At 42.7% G+C, this 27650-nt stretch overlaps 1 protein-coding gene across 1 annotated transcript; it reads right to left on the bottom strand.

The window, feature by feature from the left end:
• Window positions 1-133: 133 nt before the first annotated feature.
• On the bottom strand, window positions 134-27650 carry LOC310860034 (uncharacterized protein). The gene is made up of 5 exons (XM_083766796.1): window positions 27601-27650; window positions 22977-23078; window positions 10460-10909; window positions 5985-6122; window positions 134-2604 (listed from the first exon to the last, which is right to left on the bottom strand). Exons 2-5 carry the CDS (start codon window positions 23047-23049, stop codon window positions 311-313), a joined length of 2955 nt encoding a protein of 984 aa, XP_083622922.1. The 5' UTR covers window positions 23050-23078; window positions 27601-27650; the 3' UTR covers window positions 134-310.

The following is a 27650-nucleotide window of genomic DNA, read 5'->3' as shown; positions in this document are numbered from 1 at the left end:
AGTATTCTCATTGCATCATTATATATTTGCTGTCAGGAATAAACCACCTAACTCCAAAATGTCCATTTCTCAGGAAACCCAGTTACATTTAGAAAACAAAGCAATACTGCCTAATCAAGGTGTTGTAGCTATATATTGTGCAACCTTTGCATACTAGATTTCTTATAAAATGACCACAGGTGGGCAGTATAAAGTAGTGTGCAATATGGATACAATAATGACATACACTGTAGTTGAACAATGACTACATTTAAAGGCAGATGTGTTTACTTGAGCATACAACTTGCAACATTGTCCATAAATATCATCATCAGTCATCTGGTTTTCCGCAGGTATGAGTCCTCATATGCATTTTTAGTTGATCCTTTCGACTACAGCCTTTGCCACAAACTGTACATGTAAAGGGTTTTTCACCTGTATGAGTCATCATATGCGATTTTAGATGAGTTTTTTTACTACAGCCTTTGCCACAGATTGTACAAGCATAGGGTTTCTCCCCTGTATGACTCCTCACGTGTAACTTTAGATCAGACATTCCACCAAAGCCTTTGCCACAAACTGTACATGTAAAAGGCTTTTCACCTGTATGAGTCATCATATGTGATTTTAGATTACTCGTGTTTGCACAGCATTTGCCACATGATGTACAAGAAAAGGGCTTTTCTCCTGTATGAGTCCTCATGTGTACATTGAGTTCACCCTTTTGACGACAACCTTTGCCACATACTGTACACATAAAGGGCTTTTCACCTGTATGAGTCATCATATGTGATTTTAGATGAGTTTTTTTACTACAGCCTTTGCCACAGACTGTACAAGAATAGGGTTTCTCCCCTGTATGACTCCTCACGTGTAACTTTAGATCAGACATTCCACTAAAGCCTTTGCCACAAACTGTACATGTAAAAGGCTTTTCGCCTGTATGAGTCATGATATGTAATTTTAGATTACTCGTGTTGGCACAGCATTTACCACATACTGTACAAGAAAAGGGCTTTTCTCCTGTATGAGTCCTCATGTGTCTATTGAGTTCACCCTTCTGACTACAGCCTTTTCCACATACTGTACACATAAAGGGCTTTTCACCTGTATGAGTCATCATGTGTGATTTTAAATGACTTTTTAGACTAAAGCCTTTGCCACAAACTGTACAGGCATAGGGTTTCTCCCCTGTATGAGTCCTCATGTGTATTGTCAGTTCATCCTTTCGACTACACCCTTTGCCACAAACTGTACATGTAAAGGGTTTCTCACCTGTATGAGTCCTTATATGCTTCTTTAGATCACCCTGATTATTACAGCCCTTACCACAAACTGTACAAGTAAAGGGTTTCTCCCCTGTATGAGTCCTCATGTGTCTTTTTAGTTCACTCTTTTGACTACAGCCTTTGCCACATACTGTACATGTAAAGGGCTTTTCACCTGTATGAGTCATCATGTGTGATTTTAGATGAGATTTTTGACTACAGCCTTTGCCACAAACTGTACAAACATAGGGTTTCTCCCCTGTATGACTCCTCATGTGTCTTTCTAGAAGAGCATTTCCCATAATGCCTTTGCCACAAACTGCACATGTAAAAGGCTTTTCAACTGTATGACTCATCATATGTGTTTTGAGATGACTTGTGTATGCACAGCCTTTACCACAGACTGTACACGTAAAGGGTTTTTCCTCAGTATGAGTCATCATGTGTCTTTTTAGTTGACACTTTTGACTACAGCCTTTGCCACAAACTGTACATGCAAAAGGCTTTTCACCTGTATGAGTCCTCATGTGTGTTTTTAGATGAATTGTGTTTATACAGCCTTTACCACATACTGTACAATAAAAGGGCTTATCTCGTGTACGAGTCATATGAGTCATCATGTGTCTCTCTAGATCTGACTTTTTAATACAGCCTTTTCCACATACTGTACATGTAAAGGGTCTTTCACCTGTATGACTCATCAGGTGTCTTTCTACACCCGACTTTTGACTAAAGGCTTTACCACAAACTGTACATGTAAAGGGTTTTTCACCTGTATGAGTCATCATGTGTATTTTTAGATGACTTATACGACTGAAACCTTTGCCACAAACCTCACAAGCATAGGGTTCATCAGATTCAGAACAGTGTGAAGAGAGGGGCAGGTCAATATCCATTGGTTGTGATGGTACCCAGAACTCTATGTAAGCCTGTGTTTTCATGTGTTCAGCTGAGGTACTGGCTAGAGGCTCTGCCTCTGTGTTGTCATCACCTTCTTCTTCTTCTTCTTCTTCTTCTTCTTCTTCTTCACTGTCATCTGTGTCAGATTCAGAACAGCGTGATGAGAGGGGCTGGTCGATCATTTTGGGGTGTGATGGTACCCAGGACTCTATGTAAGCTTGTGTTTTCATGTGTTCAACTGAGGTACTGGCTAGAGGCTCTGTCTCTGTGATTTTATCTTCTTCACTTTTCACTGCTAGAAATGTCAACATTGACCCACCAGCCTCTTCGGGTCCTAGTAGTAGGTCCTCTTGTTCCTCTTTAATCTGTGGAGGTTGTGGTTCATCCTGGACCAGACTGGAGCTCCTCTCCTCTTCAGGGGAAACCTCCTCTTCACACTCAGGGAGGTGCAGGAAGTCTAGAGGGAAAAAATTAAACATGAAAGAAATATAATGAAAAGTTTGAAGTGTATTATTGTCCATGAAGTGTAGAGTTACTTCTGTTAAAATTAACACAACCGATGCCACCAGCATCTTTCAAAATAAAGGCGTTAGAGTGTCAGCAGCTATGGCAGATTTTACTCTGAAAGGTCCACCCTTCCGTTCCCTCCATAAAACTGGGAGGCATAATCTTTCGTTTTTACCTCACGCTGGTCAGGCTAAAGTCTCTTTAGAAATGTTTATATTCCCAACGAGATGTGCATGCTGAAGTCAGAAATGAAGACAGAACATTGTCCTTTTCGTCCAAACCATGGAGAGCTCCCTAGATTAGGAGTTATTCTTTTGGAGCCGTAAACAAGGAAGTGAACGGCAGCGCGGATGCGCGAAACACAAGGAGTACGGTGAAGAAGGAAAGGCTACAAAAGATATATATATATATATATATATATATACAGTAAAATAGCCATAAGACGTGTATACACGTCCAAGGCCACCTGTGGTTTGATTAAAATGTACGTCTATAGGCCTACATGTCTTTAGCAAAAATGTGACACATTTGTCTTAAAAATATATATATAATAATTTGAAAAACTCATCAACTCCATAAAACTCATTCACTGCCACCCGTGATTCAGTCTAATGTCCCTCACCGCTGCCTGTAACAGCGGGGCATTTTATTGTGAAAATCCTGAAATTCACCTCAAATTAACCGGAAGCAAATTGCCTTATTATAACTAGTGTGGCGATCGTAACTTTAAAAGTCATCAGAAGTGTTAATATCGTAGCCGTGAGGGAGCGCCGATTTTTTTATGAGCCCCAACATCGACGTTCTGAATCAATAGAACCCCCTTCGGCAAGGAGCGCGATTGGGAAATAGGACTAGGACGAATAGGATAGTATTGAGTTTTAATATAACCAGTAAGACACCCTGAGGGCGAGAAGCGGGCGAGGTCGCACTGAAACTACAGGTCTGGGAAAGCCCAGATATTGGAACTTTCTTTAATCGACGTCTTCGAGCCGGGTAGGGTGTTAAATGTGTGCTAATTAGGAAGGCCAGGCTGGGCCTCAGGCCCGCCTAGTTAGGGCCGTGCCTTATTTTCTAGTGATAACGAGCACCTCATCAATCGGGCTTATCGAGCCTTGTTCTTATCGAGCCCACTATAAGGCGTTTTCTATCATTTTGTGGAAAGAACGCAAACAATACAGTCTTAAAATAACCAGTATCTGATCCTTTCGACTAGACCCTTTGCCTCCAAATGTTAAAGGGATTCTCACCTGTATGAGTCATTGTGCATTTGTAGATGACACATTTGACAAAAACCTTTGTCACATTTCACAAGTTGAGAGCTTATTCAATTAACTTTATTAGCTGACTCAGGTCCATACACAATGCACAAAGAAATAGACATAACACGACAGGCAATAACAAGTCAGTAAAAGGATGTAAAGTAGTACAAAACAGTCATTTCAACCAGTGCACCCTTAGTCTGGATGTATAGCGTGAACAGCTCATAGTGGGGTTTGAGAGCCACAACGATGCGGTTTTCAGAACTTGAACATTCAAATTCTTACAAGTGCTTTAAAATTATGCAATGAGAAGGAGTATTCTCATCGCTTCTCTGCTGTCGGGAATAAACCACCTAAATCCAAATCAGGAAATGAAGAAAACCTAGTTACATTTAGAAAACAAAGCAATACTGCCTAATCAAGGTGTTGTGGCTATATATTGTGCAACCTTTGCATACTAGATTTCTTATAAAATGACCACAGGTGGGCAGTATAAAGTAGTGTGCAATATGGATAAAATAATGACATGCACTGTAGTTGAACAATGACTACATTTAAAGGCAGAAGCGTTTGCTTGAGCATACAACTTACATTGTCTGTAAATATCATCAGCCATCTGGTTTACCGCAGGTATGAGTCCTCATATGCATTTTTAGTCGATCCTTTCGACTACACCCTTTGCCACAAACTGTACATGTAAAGGGTTTTTCACCTGTATGAGTCCTCATGTGTGTTTTCAGTTCATCCTTCCGACTACACCCTTTGCCACAAACTGTACATGTAAAGGGTTTTTCACCTGTATGAGTCCGTATATGCTTCTTTAGATCACTCTGATTATTACAGCCCTTACCACAAACTGTACAAGTAAAGGGTTTCTCTCCTGTATGAGTCCTCATGTGTTTATTGAGATCACCCTTTTGACTACAGCCTTTGCCACAAACTGTACAAACATAGGGTTTCTCCCCTGTATGACTCCTCATGTGTCTTTCTAGAAGAAAGTTTCCAATAATGCCTTTGCCACAAACTGTACATGTGAAAGGCTTTTCAACTGTATGAGTCATCATATGTGTTTTGAGATTACTTGTGTTTGCACAGCCTTTACCACAGACTGTACACGTAAAGGGTTTTTCCTCAGTATGAGTCCTCATATGCATTTTTAGTCGAACCTTTCGACTAAGCCCTTTGCCACAAACTGTACATGTAAAGGGTTTTTCACCTGTATGAGTCCTCATGTGTGATTTCAGTTCATCCTTCCGACTACACCCTTTACCACAGACTGTACACGTAAAGGGTTTTTCCTCAGTATGAGTCATCATGTGTCTTTTTAGTTGACACTTTTGACTACAGCCTTTGCCACAAACTGTACATGCAAAGGGCTTTTCACCTGTATGAGTCCTCATGTGTGTTTTTAGATTAATTGTGTTTATACAGCCTTTACCACATACTGTACAATAAAAGGGCTTATCTCGTGTACGAGTCATATGAGTCATGTGTCTCTCTAGATCTGACTTTTTAATACAGCCTTTTCCACATACTGTACATGTAAAGGGTCTTTCACCTGTATGACTCATCAGGTGTCTTTCTACACCCGACTTTTGACTAAAGGCTTTACCACAAACTGTACATGTAAAGGGTTTTTCACCTGTATGAGTCATCATGTGTATTTTTAGATGACTTATACGACTGAAACCTTTGCCACAAACCTCACAAGCATAGGGTTCATCAGATTTAGAACAGTGTGAAGAGAGGGGCAGGTCAATATCCATTGGTTGTGACGATACCCAGTGCTGTATGTAAGCCTGTGTTTTCATGTGTTCAGCTGAGGTACTGGCTAGAGGCTCTGCCTCTGTGTTGTCGTCGTCATCGTCATCTTCTTCTTCACGGTCATCTGTGTCAGATTCAGAACAGCGTGAAGAGAGGGGCTGGTCGATCATTTTGGGTTGTGATGATACCCAGGACTCTATGTAAGCTTGTGTTTTCATGTGTTCAGCTGAGGTACTGGCTAGGGGCTCTGTCTCTGTGATTTTATCTTCTTCACTTTTCACTGCTAGAAATGTCAACATTGACCCACCAGCCTCTCCTGGTCCTAGTAGCAGCTCCTCTTGTTCCTCTTTAATCTGTGGAGGTTGTGGTTCCTCCTGGACCAGACTGGAGCTCCTCTCCTCTTCAGGGGAAACCTCCTCTTTACACTCAGGGAGGTGCAGGAAGTCTAGAGGGAAAAAAGAAAACATGAAAGAAATATAATGAAAAGTTTGAAGTGTATTATTGTCAATGAAGTGCAGGGTTACTTCTGTTAAAATTAACACAACCGATGCCGCCAGCATCTTTCAAAATAAAGGCGTTAGAGTGTCTTCCGTTCTTACCTCACGCTGGTCACGCTAAAGTCTCTTTAGAAGTGTTTATATTCCCAACGAGATGTGCATGCTGAAGTCAGAAATGAAGACAGAACATTGTCCTTTTCGTCCAAACCATGGAGAGCTCCCTAGATTAGGAGTTACGCGCCATTCTTTTGGAGCCGTAAACAAGGAAGTGAACGGCAGCGCGGATGCGCGAAACACAAGGAGTACGGTGAAGAAGGAAAGGCTACAAACAATTATATATATATATATATATATACATACAGTAAAATAGCCATAAGACGAGTATACACGTCCAAGGCCACCTGTGGTTTGATTAAAATGGACGTCTATACATGTCTTTAGCAAAAATGTGACAAATGTACATTTGTCTTAAAAAAACATAATTTAATAATTAGAAAAACTCATCAACTCCATAAAACTCATTCACTGCCACCCGTGATTCAGTCTAATGTCCCTCACCGCTGCCTGTAACAGCGGGGCATTTTATTTTGAAAATCCCGAAATTCACCCCAAATGAACCGGAAGCAAATTGCCTTATTATAACTAGTATTGCGATCGTAACTTTAAAAGTAATCGGAAGCGTTAATATTGTAGCCGTGAGGGAGCGCCAATTTGACGTTCTGAATCAATAGAACCCCCTTCGGCAAGGAGCGCGATTGGGAAATAGGACTAGGACGAATAGGATAGTAATGAGTTTTAATATAACCAGTAAGACGCCCTGAGGGCGAGAAGCGGGCGAGGTCACGCTGAAACTACAGGTCTGGGAAAGCCCAGATATGGAACTATTTTTAATTGACGTCTTGGGGCCGGGTAGGGCATTAAATGTGTGCTAATTAGGAAGGCCAGTTAGGGCCGTGCCTTATTTTCCATTGATAACGAGCACCTCATCAATCGGGCTTATCGAGCCTTGTTCTTATCGAGCCCACTATCAGGCATTTTATATAATTTTGTGGAAAGAACGCAGACAATACAGTCTGAACAGAACCAGTATCTGATCCTTTTCCGACTAGACCCTTTGCCGCCAAATGTTAAGGGGTTTCTCACCTGTATGAGTCAATGTGCGTTTGTAGATGACACATTTGACAAAAACCTTTGTCACAAGTTGAGAGCTTATTCAATTCACTTTATTAGCTGACTCAGGTCCATACACAATGTACAAATAAATAAGACATAACACGACAGGCAATAAGTCAGTAAAAGGATGTAAAGTAGTACAAACCAGTCATTTCAACCAGTGCACCCTTAGGTGGTCTTTAGACGAGAACGGTGTTCATAGAAAACGGCTAAATAAAGTATCGTTTGCTGGTGTCCGTTTAGACGAGAATGGTGTTTTCAGGTGGTGAAAACGCAACAAAGTGAAACCACCTTCCAGAGTGGAAATCTTTGAGAATGCCGTTTTATCCCTTCTCCGTGTAAACAGGCAAAACGGTGAATCCGCAAAACTTATGACATCATGGCTCACGTTGGCTCACAGCGCATATGTTTATTACATTGATGCAGAGCCATATATATGATATAATGGAGTTCCTGAACAAGCCTCCCTCCTCGCCTACAAAGCGCTGCTCATCAGCGATGGTGAATGTAAAACCATGATGTAAATAAAAAGCCTTGTGATAGGCGGCAGCCGCGGCAGCAGCGTTTATGTAGCCTAATGTATAATAAAATATATAACCATCCTGTGGCGCGCTTTGCCTGCCTGGCTGTCAGCCCAGAGCAGTGTTGCGCGGCACTGTTTTTTTTGCAAATTAAAGCTTGCAAATTTAAGACGATCTCTTCAAAATAAGAGTACCCTAGAGTATTGAAAAAAGTTTCATTTGCACATTAAAAGTACAATGTAAGCATTTAAATGATGCTATAAGACACACATTATGTTTCTGTTATTTAATTACTTATTTTTACACAGAAACATAATGTGTGTCTTTACAATAACTGTAAACTGTAATAATATTTCTCACCAACAATAAAACACTAATCTTTTTAGACACCATTTATTTCATTCCGATTAGCAGGGAAATGTTCTGTGAAACTAATATATATATATATATATATATATATATATATATATATATATTATTTTTAATTTTTTTGAGGGGCCCCTGGTGCCCAAGGGCCCCTGGACACGTGCTTAAAGTGTCCATATGGTAGATCCGGCCCTGGTGACTGGTCTATTTAGCAGCCTGTTACCGCCACCTAGCGACATTATAGCGTATAAAGCAACGGGACTTTGACGTTTTATCTGGAGATGAAGGCCTTAGAGGCCTTAGTCTGGATGTATAGCGTGAACAGCTCATAGTGGGGTTTGAGAGCCACAGCGATGCTGTTTTCAGAACTTGAACATTCAAATTCTTACAAGTGCTTTAAAATGATGCAATGAGAAGGAGTATTCTCATTGCATCTCTGCTGTCGGGAATAAACCACCTAAATCCAAATCAGGAAATGAAGAAAACCTAGTTACATTTAGAAAACAAAGCAATACTGCCTAATCAAGTGTTGTGGCTATATATTGTGCAACCTTTGCATACTAGATTTCTTATAAAATGACCACAGGTGGGCAGTATAAAGTAGTGTGCAATATGGATAAAATAATGACATGCACTGTAGTTGAACAATGACTACATTTAAAGGCAGAAGCGTTTGCTTGAGCATACAACTTACATTGTCTGTAAATATCATCAGCCATCTGGTTTACCGCAGGTATGAGTCCTCATATGCATTTTTTGTCGATCCTTTCGACTACACCCTTTGCCACAAACTGTACATGTAAAGGGTTTTTCACCTGTATGAGTCATCATGCGTGTTTTCAGTTCATCCTTCCGACTACACCCTTTGCCACAAACTGTACATGTAAAGGGGTTTTCACCTGTATGAGTCCTCATATGTAATTTTAGATTACTCGTGTTTGCACAGCATTTACCACATACTGTACAAGAAAAGGGCTTTTCTCCTGTATGAGTCCTCATGTGTCTATTGAGTTCACCCTTCTGACTACAGCCTTTGCCACATACTGTACACATAAAGGGCTTTTCACCTGTATGAGTCATCATATGTAATTTTAGATCACTCGTGTTTGCACAGCCTTTGCCTCAAACTGTACATGTAAAGGGTTTTTCACCTGTATGAGTCATCATGTGTGTTTTCAGTTCATCCTTCCGACTACACCCTTTGCCACAAACAGTACATGTAAAGGGTTTTTCACCTGTATGAGTCCTCATATGCGATTTTAGATTAGATTTTATACTACAGCCTTTGCCACAAACTGTACATGTAAAAGGCTTTTCGCCTGTATGAGTCAGCATATGTAATTTTAGATTACTCGTGTTTGCCCAGCATTTACCACATACTGTACAAGAAAAGGGCTTTTCTCCTGTATGAGTCCTCATGTGTCTATTGAGTTCACCCTTCTGACTACAGCCTTTGCCACATACTGTACACATAAAGGGCTTTTCACCTGTATGAGTCCTCATATGTAATTTTAGATCACTCGTGTTTGCACAGCCTTTTCCACATACTGTACACATAAAGGGCTTTTCACCTGTATGAGTGATCATGTGTGTTTTCAGTTCATCCTTCCGACTACACCCTTTGCCACAAACTGTACATGTAAAGGGTTTTTCACCTGTATGAGTCCTCATATGCAATTTTAGATGAGCTTTTTTACTACAGCCTTTGCCACAGACTGTACATTTAAAGGGTTTCTCTCCTGTATGAGTCCTCATGTGTAACTTTAGATCAGACATTCCCCTAAAGCCTTTTCCACAAACTGTACATGTAAAAGGCTTTTCACCTGTATGAGTCATAATATGTAATTTGAGATTACTTGCGTTTGCACAGCATTTACCACAAACTGTACATGTAAAGGCTTTCTCCCCTGTATGAGTCATAATATGTAATTTGAGATTACTTGCGTTTGCACAGCATTTACCACAAACTGTACATGTAAAGGCTTTCTCCCCTGTATGAGTCATCATGTGTGATTTTAGATGAGTTTTTTGTCTACAGCCTTTGCCACAAACTGTACATGTAAAGGGTTTCTCCCCTGTATGAGTCCTCATGTGTCTATTGAGTATACCCTTTTGACTACAGCCTTTGCCACATACTGTACACAAAAAAGGCTTTTCACCTGTATGAGTCATCATGTGTTCTTTTAGATGAGTTTTTTGACTACAGCCTTTGCCACAAACTGTACAAACATAGGGTTTCTCCCCTGTATGACTCTTCATGTGTCTTTCTAGAAGAGCGTTGAGCGTCAGAGCTGAGGTACTGGCTAGAGGCTCTGCATCTGTGTTGTCGTCGTCATCATATTCTTCTTCACCGTCATCTGTGTCAGATTCAGAACAGCGTGAAGAGAGAGGCTGGTCGATATTTGGTTGTGATGGTACCCAGTACTCTATGTAAGCTTGTGTTTTCATGTGTTCAGCTGAGGTACTGGCTAGAGGCTCTGTCTCTGTGTTTTCATCTTCTTCACTTTTCACTGCTAGAAATGTCAACATTGACCCACCAGCCTCTTCTGGTCCTAGTAGTAGCTCCTCTTGTTCCTCTTTAATCTGTGGAGGTTGTGGTTCCTCCTGGACCAGACTGGAGCTCCTCTCCTCTTCAGGGGAAACCTCCTCTTTACACTCAGGGAGGTGCAGGAAGTCTAGAGGGGGGAAATAAAACATGAAAGAAATAAAATGAAACGTTAAAGTTTATTACTGTCTATGCAGTGTAGCGTTACTTCTGTTAAAAATAATATCTGTTAAAAAAAAAAAACTCCATATATGCAGATGTATGGCTATCCAGGGTTACCAACACAAACATATTAAAGAAATTCTTAACTGGTTAAAGGACCACTTAACCACTTTTCAACCTATCTTCATATAATAGGTCCTCACTAATAATCATGAAAGAAATGGCGCAATTTCTTTCTACTCTGTCTGTGTCTCATAGGAGGGCTGTGGGCAGTTCAGAAACCGTCTTCCAGTGATATCATCGCTGGGGAATACAAGCGAATAGAAACTGCAGGATTTCTAGTCCTGAAAAGTTGTAATGCGAAAATGGAAGCCATCGTTCTCACGATAATGAAAATCTAAACATTTTTGTAAAAAGAATCTTGTTTAAAAAACAATCTGCCTAATGATGATGTCACTGGAAGACGGTTTCTGAACTGCCCACAGACTGAGTAGAAAAAAATCGTGCCATTTTATCATTGTATTAGTTTACCCTTTGGTTGGTTTGTAAACCTTTTAAATCAATATATACAAGACGTGTGTAACAGCATAGGTTTGTTTATTCCGCCATCTTGGATCTCATCCTAGCATGAACTCCCGTCCTGAAGTCTCGCGGGACTATACCAGTGTGTAACAGGTAGTCTGTGCTACAGTGCCACCGTGTGGTGGTAAATACATGCAGTATGTTACATCTCCCTTCTTAAATAAAAGACAGTTGTTCCATATATTTGAGGTAGCATGGCTTGTAAGGCAAAGTCCAAAAGGCACAATCATTGGCTGGAAAATATATGTGCTCAAAATAGCAAAGTGAAATAGCAAAATAGGCACATGGCATAAATCACTAGGACAGTGCATTATACGTACTTAAACCTGAGCAAAGTGCAAAATGTTGTTATGTAAACAAAATAATCAGTGTAAATTTCTTCAAATACAATTTCTCCTTTTTTCCTTCTTTTTCTTTTTCTCAGGAAGGCACAGGCAAAATCATAGAAAATAATACAATGTACAATCAATGTTTGTTTTTTTTGTATTAGGGCAGCGCTTGGCTTGCACCCTTTACAATGATTCACAAGTCAAGAACTTGTCTCGGCTTGACAGCACGACCTGATCGTGTGACGTATTCTTGCCGAGGGCTATCCGGCTGACAGTTCAGGTCTGGAGGTACCACAGGATCACGGTGACGGATCTGTGTGTTGCTGGTGCTGGGCTCCAGCCGTTGGATGACCTCTGCTGTCGCACCGTCTCCGTTGTCGTGTCTCTCTCGGCTCTCTCTGAGGTGTCGGCGGTTGCGTCGATAGGTCTGACCTCTGCTGGTGGTGATGTGGTAGCTCCTGTCTGTGTGTGCAGGTCGTGTCACTGTTGCAGGTTTCCAGGAACCGTCCTGCTGGCGAAAACGGACAGGCGTACCAGCAGCTAGCTGGGGTAGAGGTCTGGCAGATCTGTTGAAATACGACTGCTGCCGCTGCTGACAGATCTCTCTCCTCTCACGTACTGACCGCTGACAGACGACTTGAGGTTGCAGGTGTTTTGCTGTTGCAGGAAGAATCGAGCGTAGTCTCCGACTCATGAGAAGTTGTGCTGGTGATTTCAGGTTGTCTACAGGCGCGTTGCGATAGTAGACTGAGGTAGGGGTCTTTGTTTTCAGCTTTGGCCTTGTCCAGTATGCGCTTGGCTATCTGGACATACTTCTCTGCGAGACCATTGCTCTGTGGGTAGTGGGGGCTAGTGGTGGTGTTTGTGAAACCCCATGATTCTGCAAAGCGTTGAAACTCACTCGAGCTGTAACAAGGTCCATTGTCGCTGACCCAGACCTCTGCGATGCCTTGCCTGGACATGATGGACTTGAGTTTGGAGATAACAGCTGCTGAAGTACAGCTGTACAGTCTTTCCAGCTCAAAGAATCTGCTGTAGTAATCTACAACGATGAGATAGTCTCTTGAGTTCCAGGTGAATAGGTCGGTGCCTATCACCTGCCACGGCCTTTCTGGGATGGCATGTGACAGCAGGGGCTCTCTGGGATTTGCGCTGCGTCGCTCTTGACATATGCTGCAGCCTTCCACTGCTGCCTCGATCTCTTTTCCCATGCCGGGCCAGAATAGAAGGTCTCTAGCTCTGTTTTTGCTCTTTTCCACACCCATGTGGCTGGAGTGTATCCGCTCTATCATGGTCTCCCTGAGCTTACGGGGAACGATGATCTTTTCACTCTTGAACATGATACCGTTGATTTCTGAGATTTCATCTCTGTGGTTCCAAAAGTCTTGAATGCTAAGCGGGCAGTGTGACCTTGTGTCAGGCCAGCCATCCAGTGTAGCTTTTCTCAGTGTAGCGAGCTGTGAGTCTTGGCTCTAGCCTCTCTTATTTCTGACAGTCTCTTGTCACTCACAGGAACGCTGCTGATAACTGTGTGCACCTGGGACTCCATTCCTTCATGCAGGGTTCTGTCATGGTACTCTATGGACTTCCGTGACAGCGTGTCAGCCACAGGTATGTCTTTTCCAGGCCTGTGAATGATTGTGATGTCGTACCTCTGGAGTTGCAGTATCATCCTCTGCAGACTTGGTGGCGCTGCTGCCAGTGGCTTCTTGAGTATAGCCTCCAAAGGCTTGTGGTCTGACTCTACAACTACCTTGCGGCCATACATGTACTCGTGGAAACGTTTGCAGCCGAACAGCACAGCATACAGTTCCTTTTCTATCTGTGCATAATTCTCTTCTGTGCTGTTGAGAGATTTTGATGCATAGGCAACTGGCTTGCTGTCTTGAAGCATGACTGCACCAAGGCCACTCTTAGAAGCGTCCACTTGGAGCCGTAGCTCTTTCTCAGGGTCAAAGTACGACAGTACTGGGCCTGGCTGCTGAGTTATCAGGTCTTTCATCTGTTTGAATGCTTTGTCGTGGTTGGCATCCCACACAAACTCACTGTCGCGTTTTAGTAGTTGTCGCAGTGGTGAGTTGATCTCTGACAGATGTGGAGCGAATCTGGCCAGATAGTTTATCATCCCCAGGACTGTCTCCAATTCTGCCTTGTTCCGTGGTGGCTGCATCTCCTTCACAGCGTTCACCTTCTGTGGATCAGGCTTTATGCCTTCATGTGACAGTGTGTGGCCAAAATAACTGACCTCTGACACGCAGATGTGGCATTTGTCAGGGTTCAGTCTCACACCTCTCTCTCTGGTGCGCTGCAGCATGGCTCTGAGGTGTCGGTCGTGTTCCAGCTTGGTTTTACCGAACACCAATACATCATCGACGATGGCTGCCACGCCGCTGAGGCCCTCGTATGTCTCGTCTACACGCCGCTGGAACTCGTCCTGTGCTGAGATGATCCCGAATGGCAGTCTGAGGAAGCGATACCTGCCAAACACTGTGTTAAACGTGGTTAACATTGAAGACTCATTGCTCAACTTTATGGCCCAATAGCCTGACCTAGCGTCTAGAACGCTGAAGTATTTTGCTCCGGCGAGCTTTGTGATGACGTCCTCCAAAGTAGGTAGGGGGTAGTGAGGCCTCAGTATGGCCTTGTTGAGGGGCCTGGGGTCTAGGCACACCCTCAACTTTCCTGTCTTTGGCTTCTCCACGACGACGAGTGCGTTCACCCAGTCTGTGGGTTCTGTGACCTTACAGATAATGTTATTGTTTTCCATACTGTCGAGCTCATCTTTAAAGGTGATATAGACAAGTTTTCAGCCAAAATTTTAAATATATATAAATGTATTCTTTTGGCCTTTTCCCCCTGTATCTTTCCCTATATTATGATGCTGAGGTGTTCTCCTGCAACAGCACACTCCCCCTTTCCCCCCCTGTGGCTGAATGCGCTGTTTATATCCACTACAGTTTACTACTCGGGACGTTGGAGGGGATTTAAACTTTTAGCCAATTGCAGCGCGAGGCTGTGACGGTGTGTTCAACCCAGCACTGCAGTATTATAATGAAAACGCGATGCGATTTCTATTGCAATGTATAATATTATCCCCATATCTTAGTTTCACTAACATTGTTCATGTGAAATAGTATGTTTATGATTTAATATGTAAGCCTATTGAAATTATGAGAATCGCTATGTATAGTGCATGGTTGGGTGGTGTGAAACTGAACAACACCAGCAGCAATAAGCACCCCACAGAACTCAGGATCCTTAGTCACAGAACAACTCAGACCCCAATAAAATCTCCTGTTTAGGCCTACATCAATATCGTTCTCGTTCATGTGGAGTGGGTTGTATGTGCTTTTGTTGAAATGGTGGAAGGGGAAGTGAGTAATAGTATTTCACCCTGCACCGCCGCGGCGACTGCCTGCCTGCCGGCCGGCTTGAAGCATGCATTCAACCCGTGCTCGCCAACGTTGACTAGGGTTGGGATTCGGAACCGGGTCCATTTCAGACCCGGTTCCGACATTGCGGATCCGGAGCCGGTTCCATCGTTTTTTTATTAACGGTTCCCCAAACGGTTCTCATCAGTCGTCATTTAGCTCCGCTGTGTCTGTGCAATGTGCATGCATGCAAGCAGAGCCTGAGGTGACGTCACCCCACCTAAAGGAGTGTGTGGGGTCGGGGAGGATACGCCCACTGTTCTGTGCATTCAGCGACCGCTCACCACCGCGGAGCGAGTGATGTCGAAGAGATCTTCAAAGTGTGGTTAACAGAGAGGGAAATGACTCTGAGGCTGAGCACGCAAAGTGGAATAAATGTTATGCTATAGTTCCCTGCAAAGGTTGTTGCAACTTGTACCAGTTGCACGTCCACATTGATGAAACAACTCAAAATCAATACGCGTCCACAACTCACGAGAATAATCTAGGCAAATCGCGTTTGAGAGCCATGCGGAAAGCTCACACTCCCCGCAGCTCCACCACAGCCGGCGGGGGATGAGGATGATGCAAGGCTGGTTCACTTTCCCCAGGCTACTAACGTAAAAATGATATTGTTGTGGTGGCTAGCTGGTGGTGGTGAAGTTTAAATAATAGTGCCACCTCATACTTGTAAAGTGCATTTTCAATAATTTAATTAATTAATTTGTTTTTATTATGTACTTGGTTAGGTTAGTTATAATATAAGCATCATTTATGTCAGAAAAAAAGGGGAAAAAATAATATTACGATCCGTTAAGGGAACCGTTAGGAACCGGAACCGTTAAGAGGGATCCGGGAAGGATCCGGAACCGTTAAAATCCTAACGAATCCCAACCCTAACGGTGACAGGCCGTTGCGGATCATCATAGCGTTTTTTCTTCATTGCAATGAATAACCGTGGACAGAGTAGTTCACATGAATGAACGATGCTGTAGTGGCATGGGGCATTTGAGGGGCAATATGTTTTATATGCACGATTACAAATAAAAGAGAATTGAATTGAGAGCCAGTGAGTCTCCTCTACTTCCTACTTCCTCATTTGCGGGACTCGGTGTGATATTGCGATTATGCTACAGTTACCCTTAAAAAAACATGTCAACTCAATGTCATTGTTGTAACTAAGATATCGATAGAAATTCATCATTTTGTAATGTCATATTTAGCCATACGAGCGCAATATCCATAGCGTCCGTCCCAGCAGCAACAACAATCCCATAGCCTGAAGTGACCTGGCTCAGCCAATAGAATGAGGGGGGGAGGGGGGTGGAGCTAGATATGCATTTGTTTGGAAACACTCACTCACTTCTGTGTACAAACACTGGAAACTTGTCTATATCACCTTTAAGGCGTTTTCGTAGAGCTATAGGGATCCTGCGTGGTGGGCAGACTACTGGTGTGATGTCAGGGTCAACACGAAAGTTGCATTAACCTGGGAATTCACCTATGCCCTGGAATACATCGGCGTACTCCTCCAATATGCTCTGACAGTCAGTGTCCATTTTTTCTTTGTCTTCAGACAAGGCCATCACTATCTTGACTAGGTTTAGGTCACGGCATGCTTTCATAGCAAGAACAGGTGGGGAGCTAGTGTCAACAATGTGGAAGTCTAGCAGCAGTGTATTGTTTTTGTGTCTGCACTTCAACTTACATTTTCCATCCACAGTCAGTGCATGTCCTCCATAGTCTGTGAGCTTGCGCGTCACTGGTTTCAGTGGAACGTCCTGGAAGAGCGTCTGGAAGATGTTGACTGGAATGGTGTTGGCCTGTGCACCGGTGTCCACCTTGAATCTGACCTTTTGTGGGGGAGAGCCAAGCTCAACATCTGCGTAAGCTTGCTCACTGCTTTTCCCTTCATTCTCTATAGTGATGCTGTCGATGTAGAGCCCTGACTCCTCTTCATCGATGTCCTCTTCGTATGCATCTGTGTTCTCTCTGACAGTATGCACTGTCTTGCGGTGAGAACCTGACTGTGCTGGGCCCTTTGATTTACATGCTCTGGCGAAATGATTAAACTTTTTGCATTTCATGCATTGTTTTCCTTTTGCTGGACAAACATCCTTGCTGCTGTGTTGCCCTGCACAGTAGCCACAGGTTCTCTGAGTTGAATCATATTCTCTTGGTCTTGCAGCTTTCTGCGGTCTCTCCTGCCTGTATGGCTTTCTGTTTACAGCATGCACAGTATCGTGATCTCTGGCATTACCCATTGTCTTCAGCTGCTGCTTTGCCAGCTCATGGGACCTTGTAATGTCAATGGCTTTCTCTAGTGTGAGCTCTGCTCCCTGGCTGAGTAGTTTCTCACGTACATGTGGTGAATTTGTTGCGAAAACAATGCGGTCTCTGACCATTTCATCACCATCTCGGTAGCCACAGTCATTTACAAGCAGTTTTAGCTCAGTCACAAACTTTTCAACTGATTCATGTTCACCCTGCATCCTTTCTTGAAACTTGTATCTAGCATAGATGGGGTTGGCTTTGGGAGTGATGTAGGCCGTATACTTATCATAATAGGTCTGTAACTTCTTGGCGTCATCTGCTGTGAGTGTCCAAGTGTTGAAAACATCACGACCTTTTTCCCCGATCCATAGAAGGAGATAGCTGCATTTGTCCGCCTCTTCCTTCTCTCTGAGCGGGCCGGTGAACATCAGCTGGGCATGCTGCTTGAAGCGTCTCCATGCTTCAGGCAGGTTTGTGGAATCCCAGTCCATCCGTGGAGCAGGAACACCGTAGGAATCCATTTTTTCAGCGATGGGTTAGCAGATTGTCCGCTACTCTGACACCATGTATTAGTTTACCCTTTGGTTGGTTTGTAAACCTTTTAAATCAATATACACAAGACGTGTGTAACAGCATAGGTTTGTTTATTCCGCCATCTTGGATCTCATCCAAGCATGAATTCCCGTCCCGAAGTCTCGCGGGACTATACCAGTGTGCAACAGGTAACAGGTAGTCTGTGCTACAGTGCCACAGTGTGGTGGTAAATACATGCAGTATGTTACAATCATGATTATTAGTGAGGACCTATTATATGAAGATGGGTTGAAAAGCGGTGAAGTGGTCCTTTAACACCCCGAATGCCCGGGGCGTATTTAGGACCATTAAATCAGAGCGCCCAGCGATTCGCAGCAACGGAGCATATTTCGAGGTGCACCAGGCGCCATCTTGGGTGTAGCTGAAGTAGCTAGATGTAGCCAAAACAACCCCTGAGGCGATCGACAACAACGGGAGCTATGATTGGTTCTAATGGGACTAGCGACGGGACTGCGATGATGGGCCATCAAAAACATCATCTTTGATTAGAATTAGGGATGCTGTCAAGGAAATGTGGAATACCTAAGTTGTACATTTAAGGACATCATAAACCAAACCATGAGAAGCTGTTTTCTGTGACTTGTGTGGTCTGGAGGGGTCTTCTCATTGGCATGTGTTAAGACCCACCTACTCCCTGAGGGGGGGGGGGGGTAGGAATGTATTTAAGCTGAAGTCTAACTGAGATGTGGGGAGTCCGTACGGTGTTCCATTGTAACGCTTCACTACTGTCTCCATATAAGAATACATTTATTCCAATACTCTGAAACTCTGAATTGTGTCTGTCTCATTATGTTGTTCAACTGTGTTATAAGTGCTCACCGAAAGATTGCATTAACAATGCCAATCAACTCATATTTGGCAAATCGATAATTCGAGGCCGCGATCGATTTTTTTCCCATTTTCTTTTTCATTCTTTTTTATTTATTTTCTGTTCTGAACGCAACTATGCATTCCTTTAAGCAACACAACGTCCGCAGCTGCATCTATTATGTTTGGAATTTGCATCAATGAACAAAGCCCAATAACAACAACTCTCAATGTCTGCAGCCTGTCACGAGTCCCGTAATGAGCTGATACGGCACGCACGTTGTTCCGTATTTTAATGTCGGGTCGGGGAATAAATACAGTATGAATGACGGCAGGATTTGTTTGACAACTCTGTCCTGCTTTCTTCTTCACAACAAGAAGAGAAGAGCGCTCACAGCTCAGAACAGAGCAGACCTGTGGCTGTCAATTTACTTTACGGCATGTGTGAGTTGCCAATTCGTGAGATAAATAAGTATTCAGGTCTAAAATAATCGACTAATGGGCTATTTGAAAATAGCCGATCGACAAGCTCAGCTGCTGTTTTCAAAACAATCATGGAATTATTATTATTTTCTTTTATATAATGTGGAAAATTCTTTGAAACATTTTACCAACAACACAAATCTTGTATGGGGGTTCCTGGTTCCTGGTCTAGATCTAGGTTGTAGTTGGACAAATATGGAGCCAGGTCCTTGACATGAAAATATGTGGGAATCACTGGTTTAAACAACAATTATGAAACAAGCCCAAATAAGCAACTACACTTTAGAAACAAGGCTAAGGCTAAGCCCAAATAAACAACTACACAAGCCCCCCAAAAAATGCAACCTGCAAGTTTTTTACAAACAACTTTACAGTAAAACAGTCCCAAAGTCACTTATAATAAAACGGCACGGCAACACTGTCTGTGAGTGTGACCAATGAGATGTGAACCTGGCGTCTGGGAAGCTCAGAGCTGCAGCCATTGGCTCATGACACGAGCACACGACCAATGGGACAGAGTGTTGCTAAGATACAACCCCCCCCTCAACCCCACAACCTTGGACGATGGGGTCTATTCCGCAGCGCTCAGTAGTAGAAAACATTTGAAACAGCAACGTTTATAATCATCATCATCATCATCATCATACTATAATTCTAACAATGTCTGTCTGCGTGTGTGTCTGTCTGTGTGTCACTGTGACTGCCGTAGCTCCTCACTGCCTGCTTTTCACACAAGCATTGACCATATGAATATGGAGGGCGTAACGAAGCCCTTTTTTCGATTTGACACATTAATGATTATTAATGAATTTATTAGTCAATTACAAACGCACCCGGGAGCAGTACCCCCCACGGCCACAAGGGGGGGCAAATATCTCACAACGGGTAAGGGCTAGTGTTTTATAATAAGCCATTGCAAAAAAAAAAAAAAAAAATCGACTCGAGACGAAAGATCAAGTCAATTTTCGACTTTTTTCAACATCCCTGATTATGTTACCCCACAGGCACTCCCAGCCTGTGGAGCGTTGCACTCTGCTACGATATCAATAAAGTTCCATCCTGTAATTAATCTCCGTCCTGAGCGTTGAGCGTTACCGTTTGATAGAACGGAAACCTCCGTTTATGCCGCTCAGGGTGTTAATATGTGTAGCGTCATTTTGTTTACCCGGGCAGTGCTGGTTGGCAGGTATCAATACACTTTTAGACCCACATGTTTGTGCCAGCGTGGGTAATTACATTTATTTCTTGATCACCTCTTGTCTTGATTGTTTAAACATGACGTCATGGGCCGCTATGCTCGATAACAGGCTTGATAAGCCTAAAAAGCTTATTGATAACGGGTACTCAATAAGTTTATTCGATTTTTTTCCCGGGTATCCATTATCGAGCTCCATCCCTTTGACGGACTGACGGCCATATATGGTGGCGTCACGAGGCGTAACGGACTGACGGCCATATATGGTGGCATGACGGACTGACAGGTTTTCATAGTAATCTGCGACCTACGGAAATATAATAATCATAACTAGAAAGGTGCAATTCTTGGAGAATTCAATTAGTTGCACCGCGGTGGCACGAGGAATTCCGCTGGGAGAAATACCGTCGAATGCCGTGTGACTTAATTGTGATTCAAATTCGGCGCCGATTGAATCTTGCAATCGTTACGTATGGCGTTGATTTTAAGAAATAGGCCCCTGCTACTAAATAGGCCACTCCCACATACAATTTACAATTTACAATTTAGGCATTTAGCAGACGCTCTTAATCCAGAGCGACTTACATTTAAGCAAGAACAAAAGCATGGGAATACATCACATAAAAGCATTTATCATGAAACATGCGTAAGCTAAGAAGGTAACAGTGGAATATCTATATGATGAAACTATACATACACTATACATAATAAACTATACATATTCACTACTATGCTATACATATGTACTATGGCGTGCTATGACTATATACAATACAATTATAGTGCTGTCTACATAACATGCTATAAGTCTGTGTCAAATGCTATCTAAGCCAACAGAAATGCTATCTAAGGGGTTAGGGTAAGTGCTATGGGCCATGATGGAGTCTGAAAAGGTGGGTTTTCAGGCTACGGCGGAAGATTGGGAGTGATGCTGCAGTTCTGACTGCAATGGGAAGTGCATTCCACAGTTTTGGAGCCAGAAGGGAGAAGAGTTTGGGACGTGTGGAGCGTTGTCCCGGCGTTTTTAGTGAGGGTACTTCCAGTTTCCCTGCGTTGGCTGATCTGAGTGCGCGGGAGGGTTTGTAGGGTTCAATCATACTTGTAAGATATGGGGGAGCCATACCTTTGGTTGCTTTGAATGCCAGCATCAGAGTTTTGTATTCTGTGCGGGCAGCGACCGGGAGCCAGTGGAGGGAGCGGAGCAGGGGGGAGACATGTGAGAATTTTGGCTGGTTGAAGACCAAGCGAGCTGCTGCATTTTGGATCAGCTGGAGAGGCTTAAGTGCACATGCTGGTAGGCCAGTAAGGAGGGAGTTACAATAGTCGAGTTTTGACAAGACTGTTGTCTGGATTAGGAGCTGGGCTGATTCCTGGGTGAGGAACGGTCTAATTCGTCGTATGTTATAGAGTGTGAACCTACATGATCGAGTGACAGCTGTGATGTGAGCTTTGAACGAGAGCTGACTGTCCAGGACAACACCAAGATTCCTGGCTGTTGGGACAGACGTTACCAGGGCGTTGTCTACGGAAATAGTTAGCTCCCGCATAGGGCAGGACTTAGCTGGGAAGAAGAGAAGCTCAGTCTTGTCTGGGTTCAGCTTGAGGTGGTTGGAGGACATATTTTGCAAGACAATGACATTGTCATGTCACTTCTATTCTATTTCATTTTGAAGAGGAATGATCCCCCTGAAAATCATAATTTTGCATAATTTATATATAATCATTGCTATTTCAATAGGGCTTCCCACCAGTGTTGTTTTCGTCGACTAAAACTAAGATGAAAGATGTTCGTCGACTACCTATTTTCACTGACAAAAACGAATGGAAACTAAATGAAAACTAAGCTACGATGACTAAAACTAAGACTAAATACACTGACAATTTCGTCGACAAATAAAAACTAGACTAAAATGTTAGGAAGAGACTAGTGGACAAGAGATCCAGTATAAGTCATTTTACACTTTGGTTGCATGCTGAAAATAGCTGATCTACAAGCTCACAACGCGTCGCAGGCTAATATCAGCAAGTGTAAAAACACTCATTACGACGGCATCAAGGCCCGCCAAAATACATTTTAGTCGACTAAATCAACCATAGATTTAGTCGACTAAAATCTTATGACATTTAGTCGACTAAAACTAGACTAACACTAAGACATTCCAGGTGACTAAAATGTGACTAAAACTAAATTAAGTTTCAGTCCAAAGACTATGACTAAAACTAAAATTGAAATTTGCTGCCAAAAACAACACTGGTATAGATACCCAGCCCTACATGCACGCACACAGACCTGCCACCTGCAAAGCAAATAGATATCAAGATATACAGTAGATACCGGAAGCAGTCTTTCTCTTATTTTACCTCTTATTCGGTTCTCATCCATTGATGAACTATCGGTCTGGCAGGAGGAGACTGCCTGGGTCTGGCTATCCATATTGACAGTCGATGTGCGGTGGCCTGGTCCTGTTGGGATAGCAGGACAGGAACAAAAACATGTCAAACCCAACCTTGACATCAGATTATTCACAGTAGGGACTATCCATGCCAGCAGTGTTGCCAGTAGGGCTGCAACGATTCATCGCTTAATCGTAATCGAATCGATTATTCAATTAGTTGTCAACTAATTTAGTAATCGAATCGGAAACTAATCACTAGTTTTTTGCAATTTATCAGACACCATGAGTTGCTTTAATTAAATTAAATTTAGTTTGTCTTGAATTGAGTTTGTCTTTGAATAGCAGCCTAATCAGCAGCTAATCAAATACATTTTTGAATGAATTATATGTTTTAGAACATGTCTAAAATAACCTAAAATATATTTTAAGGTGATAGCTAAATAAGTGTCATAATCTGATTAATTGATTCATCGTTTAAATCATCGGCAGATGAATCGCTTATGAAAATAATCGTTAGTTGCAGCTCTAGTTGCCAGGTCTGCTTATTATAAGTCTGCTTATCATGAGTGACTTTGGGCAAATGCCAACTACACTCGTTTCCAAGGTGTAGTTGCTTATTTGAGAAGGAGAAGTAGTCCGCACACTTGTTGTAGCTCCCACAGGAAATGTATTTATTGGGTTAAGGATCAGAAGACCCATAAGAGGTCGAAACGTTGTCATCCTAAAGGCCTATTCATAGTCTGGATTTTCGGTGGTGAGCTGACCACCGGAGCTGAAATAACGTTGAGCGGTGGTGAGTAAAAACAGAGTGAAGGGCTGGAGCGGTGGCGGTGGTTTGCTCTTCACCGCGGCTCAGTGACGTCATGTTGTAGTTCGGTGGTCACCTCAGTGACGTCATGTTGTCGTTCGGTGGTCACCTCAGTGACGTCATGTTGTAGTTCGGCGGTCACCTCACCACCGGAAATCCAGACTATGTATGAGCCTTTAGTTACCAAATGAATACATTTCCTGTGGGAGCTACAAAAAGTATGCAGACTACTTCTCCTTCTTCTGTACGTATCTTTTTGTTCATCACCTAAACGTTTTTTGTAGATCTGCTTACTTTTCTCTGGATATAGTTGCTTATTTGGACTTGCTTCCTAACTAGTAGTTCTCAAACATTTTCATAACCCCATGTCAAGGAGACAAGGACTCCCGAATGAATATGCAGTGGCGTGCACAGATAGACACTTGGGGGTGCTCTAGCACCCCCTGCCCTTTTGGCAATGTGCTCTTAAAAAAAAGGGAAAAAAGAAAAGGTTATTTGTAGTGTGTGGACCATGCGGTGACATTGATCAATTCTTGATAAAACGCTTCTACTATATTATTTAGGCCCCCCACAATCTATAGCTATGTTTCTATGTCAGTGGTTCTTCGATCAAAAAAGATAATAGCAGACCTACAAGCTCATAGCACGCCACTCGGTGGCACGCTATGAGCTTGTAGATCTGCTATTTTTCAATAGCTAAAGCACCAAAATGTGTTCCCGCCCCAAAATGCGCTGTACAAGGTGCCCTTTTTTTCACTTGAGCACCTGCCCCTCTAAATGTCTGTGCACGCCACTGTGAATATGCATTTGTCAATGGATGTATGGAACCCCTCCTTACCCAGATTAGTGTTGTTAAAAAATAACAAATGTCACCTTCCCCCCCCCCCCCCTTATAGGCCTATAAGGTCAAATAAGTGCTCATGTGGCCCAATAGTCATTTCTTTTGAGCTTGTTTCTGTAGACTTGGTTGCTTATTTCTCTTGCAAATTAATTCTGGCAACATTGGTAAATAAAATGGTAAATGGTGCATTTACATAGCGCCTCTATCCGCTTTACATAGATTGGTGTTCACCACAGAGAATTAAAAAGATAGAGACTGATCTGGCGCGAAAACAACAGCCCCATCTAGTGGTTTGGCACGGAATGCCAGGCTCCCAATCCCAAAGAGCTTTAACTTTGACTTCAGTTCCATACGCTGTAGTTGCACTCAATCTAATTATGATTCCCTGCTTTCATATGACATGCAAAGAAAAATCCAAAACGACAGTCCTAGTTCTAAAAAAGGTGGTCACATATTTTTGCCTTTGAATAATTGAAAGGCAACAGACTAGACTAGAGTGACATACATTTCTCACATGGCATAAGTGTTGTAGAACAATATAAACATTGGAATCTTGAAATCTGTCTCAAAATCAAACTAGAAAAAGTGCCCCTCGGGGTACAGGTCTCCACCAGGCCAGGTCAGGTTGTGGCCTCCTGTTGGCGCTATAATAGGCCAATGTGAAAAGGGTGCCATATTTTGTTCTTACGCCATTGATTTGGATTGGATGATTTGAGGCATTTTGTTCCCAAATGTGTTTTGCAAGAATCCACCTGTTGGTGGCGCTATAACAGGCCAATGTGAAAAGGGTGGGATATAATTCCTCAGCCTAGTAGGAAAGTCTGTGAAAGATTTCACGTAAATTGCATGCTGCGTTCATGATTTGAGGCTTTTTGTTTACAAAGGTCCAATCCTGCAAACTTTGAAAGCCAATGTTAGCCAATCAGGATGGAATATGAAATATCGGACAGATCCGTCTTGAACACATGACTATAGAGATACTGTGTAACGATTTGTGGGATTTTTGGACAGAATCTTGGAGCAGTAATATCAAAAATGTGTTTCTCAAAAGCCGGCCTCCTGGTGGCGCTATAACAGGCTGCTCTGGGCATTTTTGGACAGAGGCTCATTGGTTGGTATCCAGGGAGTGTGTGTGCAAAGTTTGGCATCGACCGGGTTAACGGTGCCGGAGATTAACTGTTCACAGACAGACGGACACACGGACGGACGGAGTGCAAAACATACTCTCCCCCCATGCCTTCGGCCTGGTGGAGACAATGATCGGGAGCAAAGAAACGTGATCGGGAAGCCAGAAGCCCAAATAAGCAGAAATAAGAAAGGAAGCAGAAATAAGCCCAAACTATAAAGCCAACTGGAAACTATGAATAGGCCTATTAAGCTATGTTACAGTAAAAAAAGTCCAAAGTGCGCGCGCGCACACGCACACGCACACACACACACACACACACACACACACACACACACACACACACACACACACACACACACACACACACACACACACCTTTTCCAGAATATTTAACCCAATTTCCAGGCCTATATAATAATCATTCAGCACAAAAATGTGTATCTTAGTCCTATATGTGTAATGCCCAAAGGCAGGCAGTGTTACTGTGTAGCAACAACAATGCATAGAATATAAAATACCATAATTATATTCCAAATGTTGTGCCAAATGTTTTGCTACACCACCTATCCACGCTGTAGCACAGTGTGAGCTTGCAGATCTGCCATTTTGTCGTCACATACAAACATTAGCCTCAATAGGCTGCAATCACACTGCCAGTTTGGTGAAAAACAAATAATATTTTGTGTAATGTTATAGCCTATACGTTTATTTACAGAAGTGTCTATCTGTACGTCTCTAAATGTTTTGATGAATTGAACAAGGTGGACCCTCTTGTAGACAAGTGTAATGCTTAATTGGGTCGTCCACTCACAGTTAACAGTCTTTGTATTGAGTTTGTGCTTGAAATGTACTGTAATTCTGCAAACTGTTAATACATATTTAAATCAATCAATTAACAAAATCAATAGGCAAAAACAATGCATATCCAACAATTTTCCCAGGGCCCATGATATATTCTAAACCTTGAAAAGGAATAGAAAATCTAGTTATTTCATGACCGTAAATAGCTGATCTACAAGCTCACAGTGTGCCAGCACTTACCCTAGCCCCTTAGATAGCATTTCTGTAGACTTAGATAGCATTTGATACAGACTTAGCATGTTATGTAGACAGCACTATAATTGCATTGTATGTAGTCATAGCACGTCATAGTACATATGTATAGCATAGTAGTATAGATGTATAGTTTATATGTATAGCTTCATTATATAGATATTCCACTGTTACTTTCTTAGCTTACGCATGTTTCATGATGAATGCTTTTTTTGTGATGTATTCCCATGCTTTTTGTTCTTGCTTAATGTAAATCGCTCTGGATTAAGAGCGTCTGCTAAATGCCTCGTTGTAAGCTTGTAGTTGTAGATCAGCTATTCGGCTCACGTTCCAACATCACAACTATTTGGGGGACGGGACTCCCTGTAAGTTAACTCTGGGTTTACTGTTTATTAGGCAGTTTATTATTTATTTATACGACGTCCGGTCTTCAGGATAAGAGGCACAAGTTTACCATCTGTAGCTCTTTAGAAATACATTTAACTTTTGGGTACGATACTGTGAAAAGGTCCCCCCCCCCCCCGTCACTGTTTGGAAGGTAAACAGTTTCTCCCGATACCTTTCCACGGAACCTCTTCTCTGAGCTGACAGAGGCTGAACGGGGCTGTTGATTCACTACCAGGCCGAGGCCTGAAAGGCTAGCTATAGCAAGGCAACGTTAGCATGAATATAGCCCGATGCTGCTAGCGCACTGGACTATAATGTCATACAAACACAATGATAGTGTTTACAGACTAGTATGAAGCAAAGACACTTACCTGAAAGACTACATCATACGAACATATTCCAAAGGAGGAAGTTCGGTGAC

Source organism: Protomyctophum parallelum (assembly GCF_964188405.1).
Source record: "Protomyctophum parallelum genome assembly, chromosome: 6".
Classification (NCBI taxonomy): Eukaryota; Metazoa; Chordata; class Actinopteri; order Myctophiformes; family Myctophidae; genus Protomyctophum; species Protomyctophum parallelum.
This window is presented reverse-complemented; position numbering and strand designations above follow the sequence as displayed.